The sequence below is a fragment of the Sinocyclocheilus grahami genome, unplaced genomic scaffold (assembly GCF_001515645.1).
Source record: "Sinocyclocheilus grahami isolate Dianchi unplaced genomic scaffold, SAMN03320097.WGS_v1.1 scaffold1758.1, whole genome shotgun sequence".
Taxonomy (NCBI): domain Eukaryota; kingdom Metazoa; phylum Chordata; class Actinopteri; order Cypriniformes; family Cyprinidae; genus Sinocyclocheilus; species Sinocyclocheilus grahami.
In genome coordinates this window covers 132,069-146,169 of record NW_015506937.1, presented here as the reverse complement: position 1 = coordinate 146,169, position 14,101 = coordinate 132,069, and the positions used below count along the sequence as shown (strand labels likewise).

The window sequence follows — 14,101 nt, the reverse complement described above, 5'->3', positions numbered from 1 at the left end:
TATTGCTTGGTGACAGTGGGTATGCGCAGAAGAAACTGCTGAACAACGGCGCTACAACCAGGCTCATATGCGCACAAGGGGTTTAGTAGAGCGCATGTTTGGTGTTTGGAAGAGTCGCATTCAGTGCCTTCGGAAAACACTCCGATTCAAACCAAGAAGATGCTGCATTGTCATCATTGCAACAGCTGTTCTTCACAACTACCTGAAACAGCAGGGATGCCCAGATCCCCCAATAGAAGAGGATGACAATCCAGATGTGCCACCATTTACAACAGACCTCAGAGAAGGACTTGCATACAGACATGCTTTTGCATTGTGCCACATTAAATAGATATTTTATGCCTTTCAACCTTCTGCTCAGATCTGATACATGTAATGAGCAAATAAAATATATGTTAAAAGTATAATGATATTTTGTCTGATATGTTATGAAACCATCATTTCCATCTTGACTTAATAAAACAATATTTATTTCACAGATTCATGTATAGATGTGACATTTTGAGCCTGCTGCATCTCTCTCCTCCATCTTCATCTCCAGTTCTTCTTGTAGTATCTTCATCTTAATTTCATGCTCCTCCTTAAGATACTTCAACTTGTGTTCATGGAATTCATTAGCCAACCTTTCATGGACAGGGAGTCTTTTCTTCCGGTGACCAGTACTGGCAGACATTGCCACCCTTGCTCCTGAGGATGTGGAGGGTAAACTGCCTTCCATCTCTTCAGTTCTGTTCTGACCTTCTCCTTGAAAAAAGAACAGTTCATTTATGGTCAAATAAATACAGATTAAATGGGGAAATGTTTCACGTCAGATGACAGAAGCAAATTAAAAGTTTGAGAGGAGAGAAACAAAAGCCAAAATAAGTCATATACTTAGGTGTGTGTGATCCATCATCTGAACTATCTAGATGGTCGTCATCTGGTATGTTCTCCAAAGGCTGCTGGTTCTCCATTATTCCTGTCAGTAACTCATCCAACTCGTCACAGTCTTTATTTGCAGGTCCTCCACCAGTCTTAAACCTCTCTCTTCGAGCTTCAGCAGCAGTTTTTTTAGGTTTATTTTTATATTCTTCCACAAAACCTGTATTAAATAATGACAACAGTGATGAAAAAAAGCCACATAATAAAGCTGATTATTCTTACCTGAAGTTGTTGTATTGTTCTTGTAGATGTGTTGATTTGCATTAAATTCATTACAAATAGATTTCCAGGCATCCCTTTTCTTTGATTCAACAGCTGATGTGCGCAGTTTATCTTCAGTAACAGGAGGTCTTGAAACTATTTGCTTTATAATACTTTTCTCGTGTTCAGAAAAGTTCTTTGATCGCACTCTCTTTTCAGCTGTCATTGCCATTTGCTTTTCAGTTGCATACAATTCTAAACTTTTCTTGGTTCAGTCCATGTTTTATAGGCAACCTCAATTCAGCTAGTTCAGATTTGCACAGGTGGTTTTAAATGAATCAAGTTTATTTTAGTTCAGGACTCCATAGTCCAGGTGTTAGTAATCTGTACTTAATCTGTGAATCAGAAAGGCATTTTTAAAGCCATGATTAAGTATTCTAGATTAAGGCCTACTCCTGTCTTAATTTAAACCCTGTCCGAGAAACCGCCTCATTATTAAGTCATATCATACATTATTAATAAAAATATATTATATTATAGTTTGTCTAAACAGCTTCGTAAATAGGAAGATTTCAAAACATGAGGATTCTGAATGGAATTATTTTAGCGAGCCATTAAATGACTAGAGACTCGACTCAGGCTGCGTTTACACTGTAAGTCTTAATGCACAGATCCGATCTTTTCACCATATCCAATTTTTTTGGCACGTCTGTTTACATTCACTTTAGACACGCCTCGTATCCGATATCTGTGTTTACACTAATCTCCCGCCTAAAATAATTTCACTGGCTTTCATGACAATGAGCGCAACGACTGACCCTCGAATTCTGGATGGACTTTTGCTTATTCATCTTTTCCAAAGTTGGCAAAAGTATACCCGACAGCAAATAAATAAACAAAGAAAGCGAAAGCAGCTTTTTAATGCTGCCATCATAAGGACGGCGTTAATGCTTTCTAGATCGGTGGCACGACTACTGTGGGAAAGACCAAGGAGGCAGGAGTGGTGGAACCAAGTCAACTCCTTTGACGAGAAGGAATGGGTACAAAATTTTCGCATAAACAAGATTAGATTTGAGTTTCTATGCGAGCGCTTACATGCTGTGTCATAAAGACACCCCATTAAAAAAAGTGATCCCAGTGCGCAAACGTGTCACCCTTGCCTTATGGTGGCTTGTCACTGGGGCCGGCTATCGCACATTGGCGCACCTGTTCGGAGTGAGCTGTTCTTCGGTGTGTCACATTGTTTGCGATTTTTGCCTCGCAGTAAAACACGAGCTGCTCCACGAGTATGTTAAGTTACCACGGGGAGAGGAATTTCAGAATGTGATCAGGGGGTTCTACACTACCTGGGGTTTCCCTCAATGTGCTGGAGCAATTGATGGGAGTCACATTCCCATCATTGCCCCGTCACACAACCCCACTGATTACTTCAATCGGAAAGGTTGGCATTCGGTTCTGTTGCAGGCGGTTGTAGACGACAGAATGTGGTAAATAAAACTTCCCTACTCTGTTTTTGCCTACCCCACTGATATACACAAGGCAAACATTAACTGTAAAATGTATTACTTAGCTTTACCAACATCAACGTGGGGTGGCCGGGAAGCGTACATGACGCACGGGTCCTGAGGAACTCAAAGGTGTACGACTTGGCAGAGAGAGGACAGCTTTTCCCCCCGGTGCGTCGTGGAACAGTGACGTAATTGACATGGAGAATCGGATATGCGTGTTTAGACGTAGGTCGGATGTCCAGATATCGGATATGTATCTGATTTAAAACCACATTTGGAAACGGCTGAGATCGGATGCGAAAAAATCGGTGTTTACACGCGTGCATCAAATTTCGATCTGTGTTAGATGTGGGCAAAAAATCTGATTTTTTTCTGCCAGTGTAAACACAGCCTCAGACTAGTGACCAAAGACTTGAGACTTGACTCAGACTCCAACATCTCTGCCTTCCACATTGACTACATATGAAATGTTTCTCTCCGGTGTGAATGGTCATGCGGTATCTACGGCTTAGTTGTGTTATGAAGCTCTTTTCACATTGATCGCAGTGTGACAAAATATTATAGAACTCATTATAATCAGTGATGCTGTCAACACTGAATAGCGGCGCAATGCAAAAACAAATTCCTGACAGTAAACTGCTCCCTCGTTCTATTTATGATGTACTGGCACAAAGTTCAAATGATTTGCAACGGTTGCTTTATCGTATCCAGTGTAGACAGACTTTAGGTATTGTTGCATCCGGTGTAGACATGATGTAAGGCTTCTCTCCAGAGTGAATTCTCATGTGATTTTAAGGTTTCCTTTTTTAGCAAAACTCTTTCCACACTGTTTACAGATAAAATGTCTCTCGAGTGTGAATCCACATGTGGACTTCAAGATTTCCTTTTTGAGTGAAACTCTTCCCACACTGTTTACAGATAAAATGTCTCTCTCCAGAGTGAATCCTCATGTGGACTTCCAGGTTTTGTTTTTGAATGAAATTCTTCCCACACTGTTGGCAGCTGAACAAGCTCTCTCCACTGTGAGTTCTCATGTGGGAATTAAGGTTGCTTTTATGTGTAAAACTCTTTTCACACCGAGAGCAAGTATAAGGCTTTTCTCCAGTGTGACTTCTCATGTGCACTTCAAGGTTTCCTTTTTGAGTGAAAGACTTTCCACACTGTTTACAGATAAAATGTCTCTCTCCTGTGTGAATCCTCATGTGGACTTTAAGGTTTTGTTTTTGATTGAAATTCTTCCCACACTGTTGGCAGGTGTATAAGCTTTCTCTACTGTGAATTCTCATGTGGGATTTAAGGTTGCTTTTTTGTATAAAACTCTGTCCACACTGAGAGCAAATATAAGGCTTTTCTCCAGTGTGACTTCTCATGTGGACTTCAAGGTTTCCTTTTTGAGAGAAACTCTTTCCACACTGTTTACAGATAAAATGTCTCTCTCCAGAGTGAATCCTCATGTGGACTGCCAGGTTATGTTTTTGAATGAAATTCTTCCCACACTGTTGGCAGCTGAACAAGCTCTCTTCACTGTGAATTCTGATGTGGGAATTAAGATTGCTTTTATGTGTAAAACTGTGTCCACACTGAGTGCAAGTATAAGGCTTTTCTCCGGTGTGAATTCTCATGTGGACTGCAAGGCTTCCTTTTTGAGCAAAACTCTTTCCACACTGTTGGCAGGTGTAAGGCTTCTCTCCAGTGTGAACTCTCATGTGGACCTTAAGGTTTCGTTGTCGATTGAAACTCTTTCCACAGTGATGGCAGGTAAAACTCTTAGATTCTACCTTCTTTTCTCCAATTTTTAAATCATGATCTTTCTCATTCTGCTCTTTCTCTTCCATATCCTTCAGCTCTTGACTCTTCTCAATCAGGTCTAGAAAAAAAACATACAAAAATCAGTTTAATGTCTTTGTCAGCTTCAATTTCTCTTAAGATCAAGTTGTCCATTGTTGTCCAAAAGCACAATTTATGGTATGCGAAACATGGAAGCATTCTCAAGATCTGGTTTATTGATCGCATCACCAATGAAAAAGTCTTGCAGCTGGGAAATTCCAACAGCCTTCAAGTTGCCATCACACAGCAACATCTCAGGCTAGTCGGGCATATTCTATGCATAACAATGCATTGGTGGCCATGAGGCCCAAGCGTGGACAACCCGGAACCACCTGGTGCTAGACCTTTACCAACAATCTTAAGCATGCCGGCATATCCTGGGACGAAGCTGAAGTGCTGGCAGAGGATGACAACAATGGGGAGACCTCGCCCATTGTGCCCAACAGCACAGGAGTAAGTCAGGTCATATCTATCAAATTGCTACCACATAAATATGTAAATGATTATGTGTTTCATCACTTCTCACTTGTCCTTGAACAAGCTCTTAAAACCTTTTCAATCTGGGTTTCGATCAGGACATAGTACGGAGACTGCCCTGGTTCGAGTCATGAATGATCTCTTTGTCTCTGCTGACTCTGGTGCCCTTATTATTCTGGTGCTGTTAGATTTGAGTGCAGCCTTCGATACGGTGTGTCACTCTATACTGATTGAGAGACTGGAGACTTGGCTTGGTATCTCCGGTACAGTGCTTGATTGGTTTAAATGTCTCTCTGATCGCTCCCAGTTTATTGATTTAGATAACAACAAATCTAATGTCGGACAGGTCTGTAATGGTGTTCCCCAGGGTTCTGTCCTGGGTCCTATACTTTTTAGTATTTACATGCTCCCTCTAGGGCAGATAATTAGAAAGCATGGTTTGGGGTTTCATTTCTATGCTGATGATACCCAAATTTATATAAGCACGAAAACTAATATTACAGGTATCTTGGAAACACTAACTGACTGCTTGCAGTAAATTAAATTATGGATGTACCACAATTTTCTTAAATTGAATAGTACTAAGTCAGAGGTCCTTCTCATCGGCACCCCTGAATCTGCTTCCAATGGTATAAATTTGAGTTTGCATTTTGATAATAGTGTAGTATTTTCGTCCTCTCTAGTTCGTAATCTTGGTGTTCTTTTTGATCCTCATTTGACTCTGGATGCACATATCAAGAGTATTTCCAAATCTGTTTTTTCACCTCAGGAATATTGCCAGGATTAGGCATTTTCATTCACTATCTGATGCTGAAAGGCTTGTCCATGCATTTGTTACCTCTAGGGTTGATTATGGTAATGCCCTTTATATTGGTGTACCTGAAAATCCATTAAAGGGGAGGTCTAATGCTATTTTATGCATGTTGAGTTATTTACACTGTTAAAGAGTTGGATTCTCATGCTAAACATGGCCAAAGTAAAAAAAAAAAAACAGAATGAATGTAGAACAGAGTATTTTTGTGTCAAATATACTCCTTCCAGTTTTGTACAAGTTTCGGAGAGTTTTTTTTCTTCGAGCTTGGCTCTTTGTGACGTAATGAAACGTGGAACTCCTTGTATGGTAATTTTTCCCGGAAGAGCGCGCCCGCAGACACACATCGATCAGAGCGAGAGCAAGAGCGTGCCCATCAACGCGCTTCATTCGGCTGCACTGAACGAGACTCGCTCGAGAAGAATGTCTCCAAAGAAATGTGTTTTTGGCTGTAAGGGAAAGATAACCTTGTTCAGCTTAGCAAAGAACCCAGCGTTACGTGAACAGTGGATGCAGTTTGTTTTTCTGGGGCAGCAACAGTTTTGCAAGTGTGTTTTTTGTTGACGAACGTTTTATAAACAAGGCCCAGTTCGGTGCTATATTTGCACATCCAGGAAGATGGAGCGGTCCCAGCTATAAAAGATCCTGGAAATGATTTAGAATTGCAGACGTAAGTGAAATGGCATCAAATGTCTGTTTTGTTGGCAATCGGCGCTCAAGTGCTCGTCACTCTTTAGCTCCGTCCACGGCGTGCCTCCAGGAGCTCGGCTGTTTTCGGAGAGAATTGGAAAGCTGTACTTTTCTTTTATAAATATGATCAAACTAAAGACTCTTTGGAGCTATGAACGATGCTATACTACTCTATAAATACTCAAAATCAACATGAGATTGGGTGAAACTGTGTGTTATTTCCCCTTTTAAGCGCCTGCAATACATACAGAACTCAGCTGCACGTGTCCTTACTCATACTCCTCATCAGCACATCTCTGGCATGCTTAGGAACCTGCACTGGCTTCCGGGTCCATGCCCATATTGATTTTAAAACCCTTAATTTAACATATAAAGCCGTACAATGAACTGCTCTCCTTCATACATATGTGATTTAATTACTTCTTACATGCCTTCACGATCTCTCTGTTCTGCAGATTCAAAACTATGGGTGAAAGAGCTTTCTCTGTAGCGGCCCCAAGGTTGTGGAATGCTCTTCCTTTAACTGTTAGGAATGCCCCCACATTAAGTAGTTTTAAGAAACAGTTAAAACTCATCTTTTTAAAGGGGTCATATGATGCTTTTTAAAGATCATTATTTTGTGTATTTGGTGTAACAGAATATGTTGACATGCTTTAATGTTCAAAAAACACATTATTTTTCAAATACTGTACATTATTGTAGGTCCTCTATGCCCCGCCTCTCTCAAACACTTAGTTTTCTACAAAGTCCCTCCTTCCCGACAAGCACAGTCTGCTCTGATTGGCCAGTGTCTATAAAATGCATTGCTGTTCTGTTGTCAGTAATCTTAAAGATTCCTAAAAGCATCTACTTTCTGAAGGCCAAATAAAGTGCTTTCGCCTAGAAACACACAGCGTCTCCCTGACATGCTGCTTCAACGCTAACTGCGGTTACTGAAACCACGCCTTCTTTCTTTGCGTGCACATTTGGGCGCATTATGCTAATATTTCCACATAGTGAGGTAGATATGTGGGGGCGTGTTAGAACGAGCCGTTTTAGGGGGGTGTGGCAGAGTCTTAACTTTGATAAAGAATATCTCTTTGGTTTTGAGACTTTAGTCTTTGCAACTTCAGGGATCTTATCTATGCACAATCAGCTTGTAACACTCCAAAGAGAAAGGAACACTTGATATCGCATCATATGACCCCTTTAAGATAGTGTTTTCTTCTGAGTTTTTCTCTCTACCCATTTTATTACTACTGCTGTTCTTTTTATTACTGATGTGTTGTTTTCTTATTTCAATGGATGTATTTTGTACTATGCTTGATGTTGCGCTTTGGGTGTAAGAAAACTTCAGTATACATAAAATGCATCATTATTATTATTATTATTATCAAACACAAGTATAGAGTGCCACAGGGCTTAGTTTTAGCCTGCTTTTCTCCTTGTATATTCTTCCCATGGCGGATAATAAATTATTTTTATCAATTTAATTATACTAATATTTTAACAAGAATAAGAAAGAAGAACCTTTATAAGGGGCAGAAATTGTAGGTATGATTGAATATGGCAGGACTGTAATGCTTGTGGGAAAGTTCAGTAAAAGTTTCAAAGCAAACCACAAGGCTGGACATTGGTTTCTTCCACACCCACATTAAAAGGACTTATTACATGGTGTCCTGATGTTTTTAATCTGCATGTACAATGTCCTGGTGAGAGAGTGGAATCTTTCATCCCTGCTCTTTATGAACTGTCGCAGCACTGCGAGTTCAGGGCTGCTCGCGAACAGCACATTAAGGACCAAATTGTGGTAGGAATCCAAGACATAGAACTGTCACGCAAGCTGCAGCTCATCAGAAATCTCACACTTGAAATGACGGTACAAGAAACCTTATAATCGGAGGAGGTGAAAGCACAAGTTAGCACACAGTGAGAGGATGCATGTGCTATTCAAGAGGTAGCACATAAGAGACACACACGAGAAGCAAAACATTCCAGGGCCAACGTTTAAACAGTGCTCCAGAGGAAAAGAGCCAGGGAAAACGTGGCCGATGTGAAAAAATAAATGCACAGAAAATCAGACTGACCAGCACTGAAAACCTCACGCAACAGATGTAGGAAAACAGGACACTGGGAAAAGATGTGCAAAAACAAAATGATGAGTGAATTAAGAGATTGTAAAGAGTATGATTATCACTTTCTGGGCTTAGTTGGTAGCATAACTTCATACAATGAATGGACTGTGCTGCTAGGGATTGGTAGTATACCAGTTACCTTTAAAAAAAGTGTTTGTCAAGAGAGGTGACTGCTAACAACCGACTTAGCCAATCAGTAGCTGAGCAGATGGGGCTGGTGCAAAGAATTCATGAAGTTCACAGTGCTGCGATGGAGGTTGGCTTACTAAAAACACAGCCAGTGACAATTTCATTACAAAAGAATGCACATCCTATGCAGTACATGCTGCATGCAGAATCCCCTTCCACTCCTAAGTCCAGACAGATGCGTATGTCTGTCGACCTCAGGAAGTAAAACAAAGCTGTCAAGAGAGAAAGGTTTGAATTACCCACCATAGAGGAGATCACAGCAAAGCTGAATGGTGCAAGATTGTTTACCACATTGGATGCAGCTGCAGGGTTCTGGCAAATACCTTCAGTACCCCTTTTGCCAGGTACGGTTTCAAACGCCTACCCTTTGGAATCTCCAGTGCTCCCGACAAGAAAAGCTACACTTCCTAAGTAATTAAATCAGTGCAGATGGGGAGCGACCTGACCTGTCCAAGGTGTCAGCGTTACGAAGTCCGACATAGCTGCACCGCCACAGCTCCCCGACAGACAAGCACAATTAAATTAAACATGCAAGGTCTTATTTTAACAAAAGAGCCGTAGTTCACTGACAAGCTAGGCAATATCGCGTTCATTATCGCAGATAAATTGCATTCGATTATGAACGCGATATTGCCTAGCTTGTTAATGAACTACGGCTCTGTGTAGTGAATGCTGCTCCATCTGAAAGCAGGTGATGGCGATTTACTACTAATCACAGAACCGGCTTTACTGACCAGATGCGCTTGACAATTGCATGCAATTAATTGCACAGCCCTAGTCTGTTTTATGCTGAAATTAATCAGAATTGATTCGTATATTTACTCAAGTTTCATGAATGAGGCCCACTGAGCGTGGCGAAGCTTGTGGGAAAGATGCTCAATAGTCAGAAAAAGATTCAAAGCAAACCACAAGGCTGGATATTAAATTCTTCCACACCCACGTTAAAACGGCTCCCCTAGCATTTCTCTATTCCGCCTATGTGACGGGACAGCCCTGATCAAACCAAGCAAAATCTGCATCTTTTTGAGTATCTTTTCTCAGAATCACTTGTTTTGAGGATGAGAAATTACTTCTTGACAACAAACCAGTCTTTCTTTTCTTCTTTTTTTTGGGGTAGTTGCATAGTTAACAGTGAATGTTTGTCATTGTTTTCAGTTCAGAAGTTGATATTGGGCAGTTAACAGTGAGGTTCCTATGTACTATCATTTAAGTTATTAAGTTATTTATTTTTATTTAATGCATGACATAACGAATAGAAGTAGGATCTTCTCAGCTGCACTTGAGGGCAGCATTAGTATTTGTCTGGTCATGTGATCTCAACATGTTTGTATACATGAGGCTCCATAAATAAAATTAATACATTTGTAAACTCACATGACATTCTTTAAAAATATCATTCATTTTTGTAGAGATTGATATTTTAATAAGGATCCAATGAGAATGAAAACCAACCTGTTTGTTCCTCAGTATCTTCTTGTTTCAGACTGAACACTTCTTCAATCCTGAAGTCTTCACTCTCCTCTTTAATGAACGCCATCTTTATAATCGTGTGTCACGTGGATCTCAGTTGCTTCACCAGTTTTTCTGTGTGGTTCGATACTGTCGTGATGAAAAACAGAGAAAAATTTGTGCTCGGCAGTATGACCAAAAATTTATATCACGGTATTTTTCAAAATTATACCGGTTTCACGGTACATGACGGTATTTTTTTTTCCATGCATGACCGGGTGTTAACCATATTTTCTACTGATTGAGAGAGGAAATACTGCAGTATATTGACTTAGAATGCCCTATTTTACTGTCATGAGTGATTATTGTCAAAAAATACCACACTAAATAGGGACTAAACACGACCCCTTTTAATACATGTTAACCAGGAGTTTGGTTTGCAGTTGGTTTCTTGTTGCATTCACACAGTTTTGAGCAGCAGGGGCCTGTTTCAATTATGAGGTTCAACCAACTCTTGAGTTTAAACCAAGCGGCAACCTTCCGTTTCTCTCTCCCCTTTTAATACATGTTAACCAGGAGTTTGGTTTGCAGTTGGTTTATTGTTGCATTCACACAGTTTTGAGCAGCAGGGGCCTGTTTCAATTATGAGGTTCAACCAACTCTTGAGTTTAAACCAAGCGGCAACCTTCCGTTTCTCTCTCGAAACCAACACGGAAGGGACTTAAACTGTAATTCATCGACTGGCCGCTAGAGTCTGGCTCCAAAAGGGAGTCAATCCCATAGATCCCCCCATGTTAAAATGCCCAACTTTACAGCAGAAAAAAAATGTGTCTACAGCCTGGTACAAAAAAAGATTTTGGTCTATATAGCTAATTTTGCCCTTCATGACAACTGTGAGGGGGTGGATTTTTTTAAATAAATCATCCGTTTAAATGATATTAAGTCTTAAAGTTCTGCATAATTAAGGGTGTGGCCACTTGAGTGACAGGTGGATTGCCGCTGCTGTCACCACCGTCGCGATAGGTGGGCGTAGTTTCAGCAACCAGCTCCACCAGCCATGATCAATGGAGCTCTGAAATTACGATTCACCATGGCAACAGCATCCGACAAAAAGACATCAGCGTACTTCCGAGTCAATGCTTAACTTTAATTCTTAATCACTGTTATAATATCAGAGGTGAAAACTGGCAGAACGGTAAGTTATTGAACTAATAGTAATTTTAATGGTATCCCACAGGCAAAAGAAAAAAAAAACAGATGAAGAGGATGGCCACAAATACCAAGTACTGGAAGAATATTAAAATCCGACAGGAATAAATGTTGCTTTTGTATTTGTCGGCCCCTCAGTAAAAATCGCGTTCCAGGCCCCCTCTCCATAGCCGGGCCCTTGAAATCGTCCTAACCTTCCCCCCGTTACGCACCCCAGGTTAGGTTCACAGAGTAAGTTACCATGGTAAATGAATCTGATGCTGCGTTCAAGTCCTCCTGGGACGTTCGTACTTACGAGTTGACAAGTCGTAATTACGACGTCAGGCGCGTTCAAGTCAGTTTAGTCGGCACAAGATGGCGGTGTACCTTCTTTTAATAAATTACAAGAAAATACAACAGGGTCTGCATTTTTTTACTTGGATTTCAGCTGCGAAACAAGAACATGACCAATTTAAGTTTATAGGACAACTGAACTATCAATTTAAACTAAATTGTACCGTCAACTAGACGTTGCATCCATCGATTCCGCCATGTTTCTCATTGACACGCTCCCAACTCGGAAACTCGGGGCTTAAAGAAAATTTCGAGTTTCCCACTCGTAATAACGACTTTGTGGTGGCGTTCATGTGCATTCAACTCGTAAATACGATCTATCCGACATGACTTGAACGCACCATGAGTATAAGTTACCTCTCTTTCAGAAACGGGCTTGACTTAAGTTACCTTGCTTTCTCGGGTTTGACAAAACCTCCATTTCTGAAATGGAAAACCCAGAGTTTCTCTCATTTCGGGGTTAACATACTCATTTAAGGAGTTTTCATTTAACCTCCTTTCTGAAACGTGCCTCAGGTGTCATCAGCACATGGTTATTAGTGTGCTTAGATCACTTAAACCATTTTGTGATTTCCTTTTTTTATTTATTATTATTATTTATTTATTTATTTATTTTTTGCAAGAGCCATTTGAAAATATCACTCCATTTACACTTATGGATATACAAGTTTCCTAATAACAAAAATAAATACAATAGTATACTTTTTTTTTTTAATTTGTGAATAAAAACTGATTGGTTCAAAGCTACTATGAAATTGAATTTAATTTTAATGATCAGAAATGGTGACATCTCAAGCCACAAGAACAGAGACATTCAAAATAATCTTATAATGGTTTCTTTTTTACAGAAAGAGCAACTGTAATCTATAACTGTGTTTACTATGAAGTGATTCATGATAAAGGGAGAAATGAGACGCAGCTTTTCTTTTACTAAGATGCACTTTCACAATTAATGTACAGTAACGCTAGATGAAACATTGCAATCTTACATTAAATAATAATTAATCTATTTCACATTGTTTAAGATAGCCCGTATGGGCAGCATTGACATAAAACCTTTGAAAGAGAAAAACAAACCTTTCTTCAGCCGAATCACAGATGCAGGAGCACGGCGCAGCCTTATGGCCTCACACCACCACACCAAAATAAAAGTCCTGTTCAAACACAAAGGTCAGAAGGGCTGGAAAAATCACATACAAAAAGAATTGTATTCAGAGTCTTTTAGAATATTTAAAGACACGTTGTCTAGTTGTGCACTGAAAATAACTGCTAATGAGACTGTGTAGCACATCTAGTACTCTAAAAGGTAAACCGTTCATAAGTGCGGAAACTATATAGCAAGCTGTCGTCAATAAAATGTAATCTTTGTAGGGCCACAGATTATTCAAAAACAAATGTAGCAATAAATATTATTATTAGTTGTGCCAAATTAATTATTTGACTATAAATAATTCAAACAAACACACGCACACACAGAGATTGTTTTTTCCACTTATAACTTAAATTCAGATGTTATTAATACAGCACTTATATTACAGTGTTTCTAATATTTCAGTTCAGTTTTTTCCCCTCCTGGCCATGTACCATTTAATCACAATGACTGCTCAAACTTGTATCACAGTATGCTGTACTGAAATGCATTGGAAGATTGAAATATTGTTGCTTGTTATTACGTTTTGTTACTTTTTAAAAACAACTTTTAAAAATGTTCGATTGTTCTCTTTTTGTTTTTCTTCTCTAGTCACATTTGATCTCGCGAGTCTCCGTGAGATCTCGTGTCAATGTGAAATCGTCCTTACAATCAACAAGTGTGTGTTCTTGCGTTCTGGTTGAATTGTCTAGTGCATTCAGAGGATTATAAGGCTAAAATCGGTTGAAAATGTCTTCATGTCTGTGGTCTCCCATGGTTTTAAAATCGATTAAGACAAATAAGTAAATGAAAATTAAATTAATGAAAATTTTGTAACAAAAAAATAAGCAATTCATTTTATTAATTCGTATATTCATTAAAATTCATTGAAAAAAGTAGCCTAATTCTACAATGACAATATAAGTAAGAATTTAGTTTAATCAAATTGACTGTGAAAGATATTTAAACTTATTAAACCGACTTAAAAAATCCTTTGTTGCCATGGCTTTTTGATCATATTATTACCTGTAACATGTCTGTGCCGTACTCATAGGGCTGCACGATTAATCGAATGTGATTGTAATGCGCATTTTGTTAGTAAAGCCGGTTCTGTAATCAGCAGGAAATCATCATCACGTGCTTTCAGATGGAGCAGCATTTACTACACATAGCCGTAGTTCACTGACAAGTTATGCAAAAAAATTGCATACGATTTTATTGCGCGATTCTGAAATCGAAGAAA

The 14,101-nt window shown here is 39.4% G+C and overlaps 2 protein-coding genes across 3 annotated transcripts; both read right to left on the bottom strand.

Moving 5' to 3' along the window:
• Positions 1–451: 451 nt before the first annotated feature.
• On the bottom strand, positions 452–1,826 carry LOC107572485 (uncharacterized). 2 transcript variants are annotated; one of them, XM_016258905.1, is made up of 3 exons: positions 1,144–1,826; positions 920–1,081; positions 452–744 (listed from the first exon to the last, which is right to left on the bottom strand). In XM_016258905.1, exons 1-3 carry the CDS (start codon positions 1,352–1,354, stop codon positions 482–484), a joined length of 636 nt encoding a protein of 211 aa, XP_016114391.1. In that variant the 5' UTR covers positions 1,355–1,826; the 3' UTR covers positions 452–481. The 2 variants fall into 2 exon arrangements, 1 of the variants encoding a protein (XP_016114391.1); XR_001607355.1 differs by having other exon boundaries at positions 874–1,826.
• A 1,603-nt stretch (positions 1,827–3,429) lies between these two features.
• On the bottom strand, positions 3,430–12,890 carry LOC107572482 (gastrula zinc finger protein XlCGF49.1-like; the record flags this gene model as incomplete). The annotated part of the gene is made up of 4 exons (XM_016258902.1): positions 12,807–12,890; positions 10,191–10,337; positions 4,060–4,497; positions 3,430–3,473 (listed from the first exon to the last, which is right to left on the bottom strand). Coding segments are annotated over exons 2-4 (567 nt in total), but the record flags the coding sequence as incomplete, so codon positions are not given.
• Positions 12,891–14,101: the final 1,211 nt, after the last annotated feature.

What these genes read in the sequence shown, in the direction of transcription:
- LOC107572485 (XM_016258905.1), bottom strand. Translation starts at nt 1,354, where the DNA reads ATGGCAATGACAGCTGAAAAGAGAGTGCGATCAAAGAACTTTTCTGAA. An exon ending in GAACAATACAACAACTTCAG is followed by an intron (nt 1,082 to 1,143) that starts GTAAGAATAATC and finishes TATTTAATACAG; the next exon opens with GTTTTGTGGAAGAATATAAA. An exon ending in GCCTTTGGAGAACATACCAG is followed by an intron (nt 745 to 919) that starts ATGACGACCATC and finishes TCTTTTTTCAAG; the next exon opens with GAGAAGGTCAGAACAGAACT.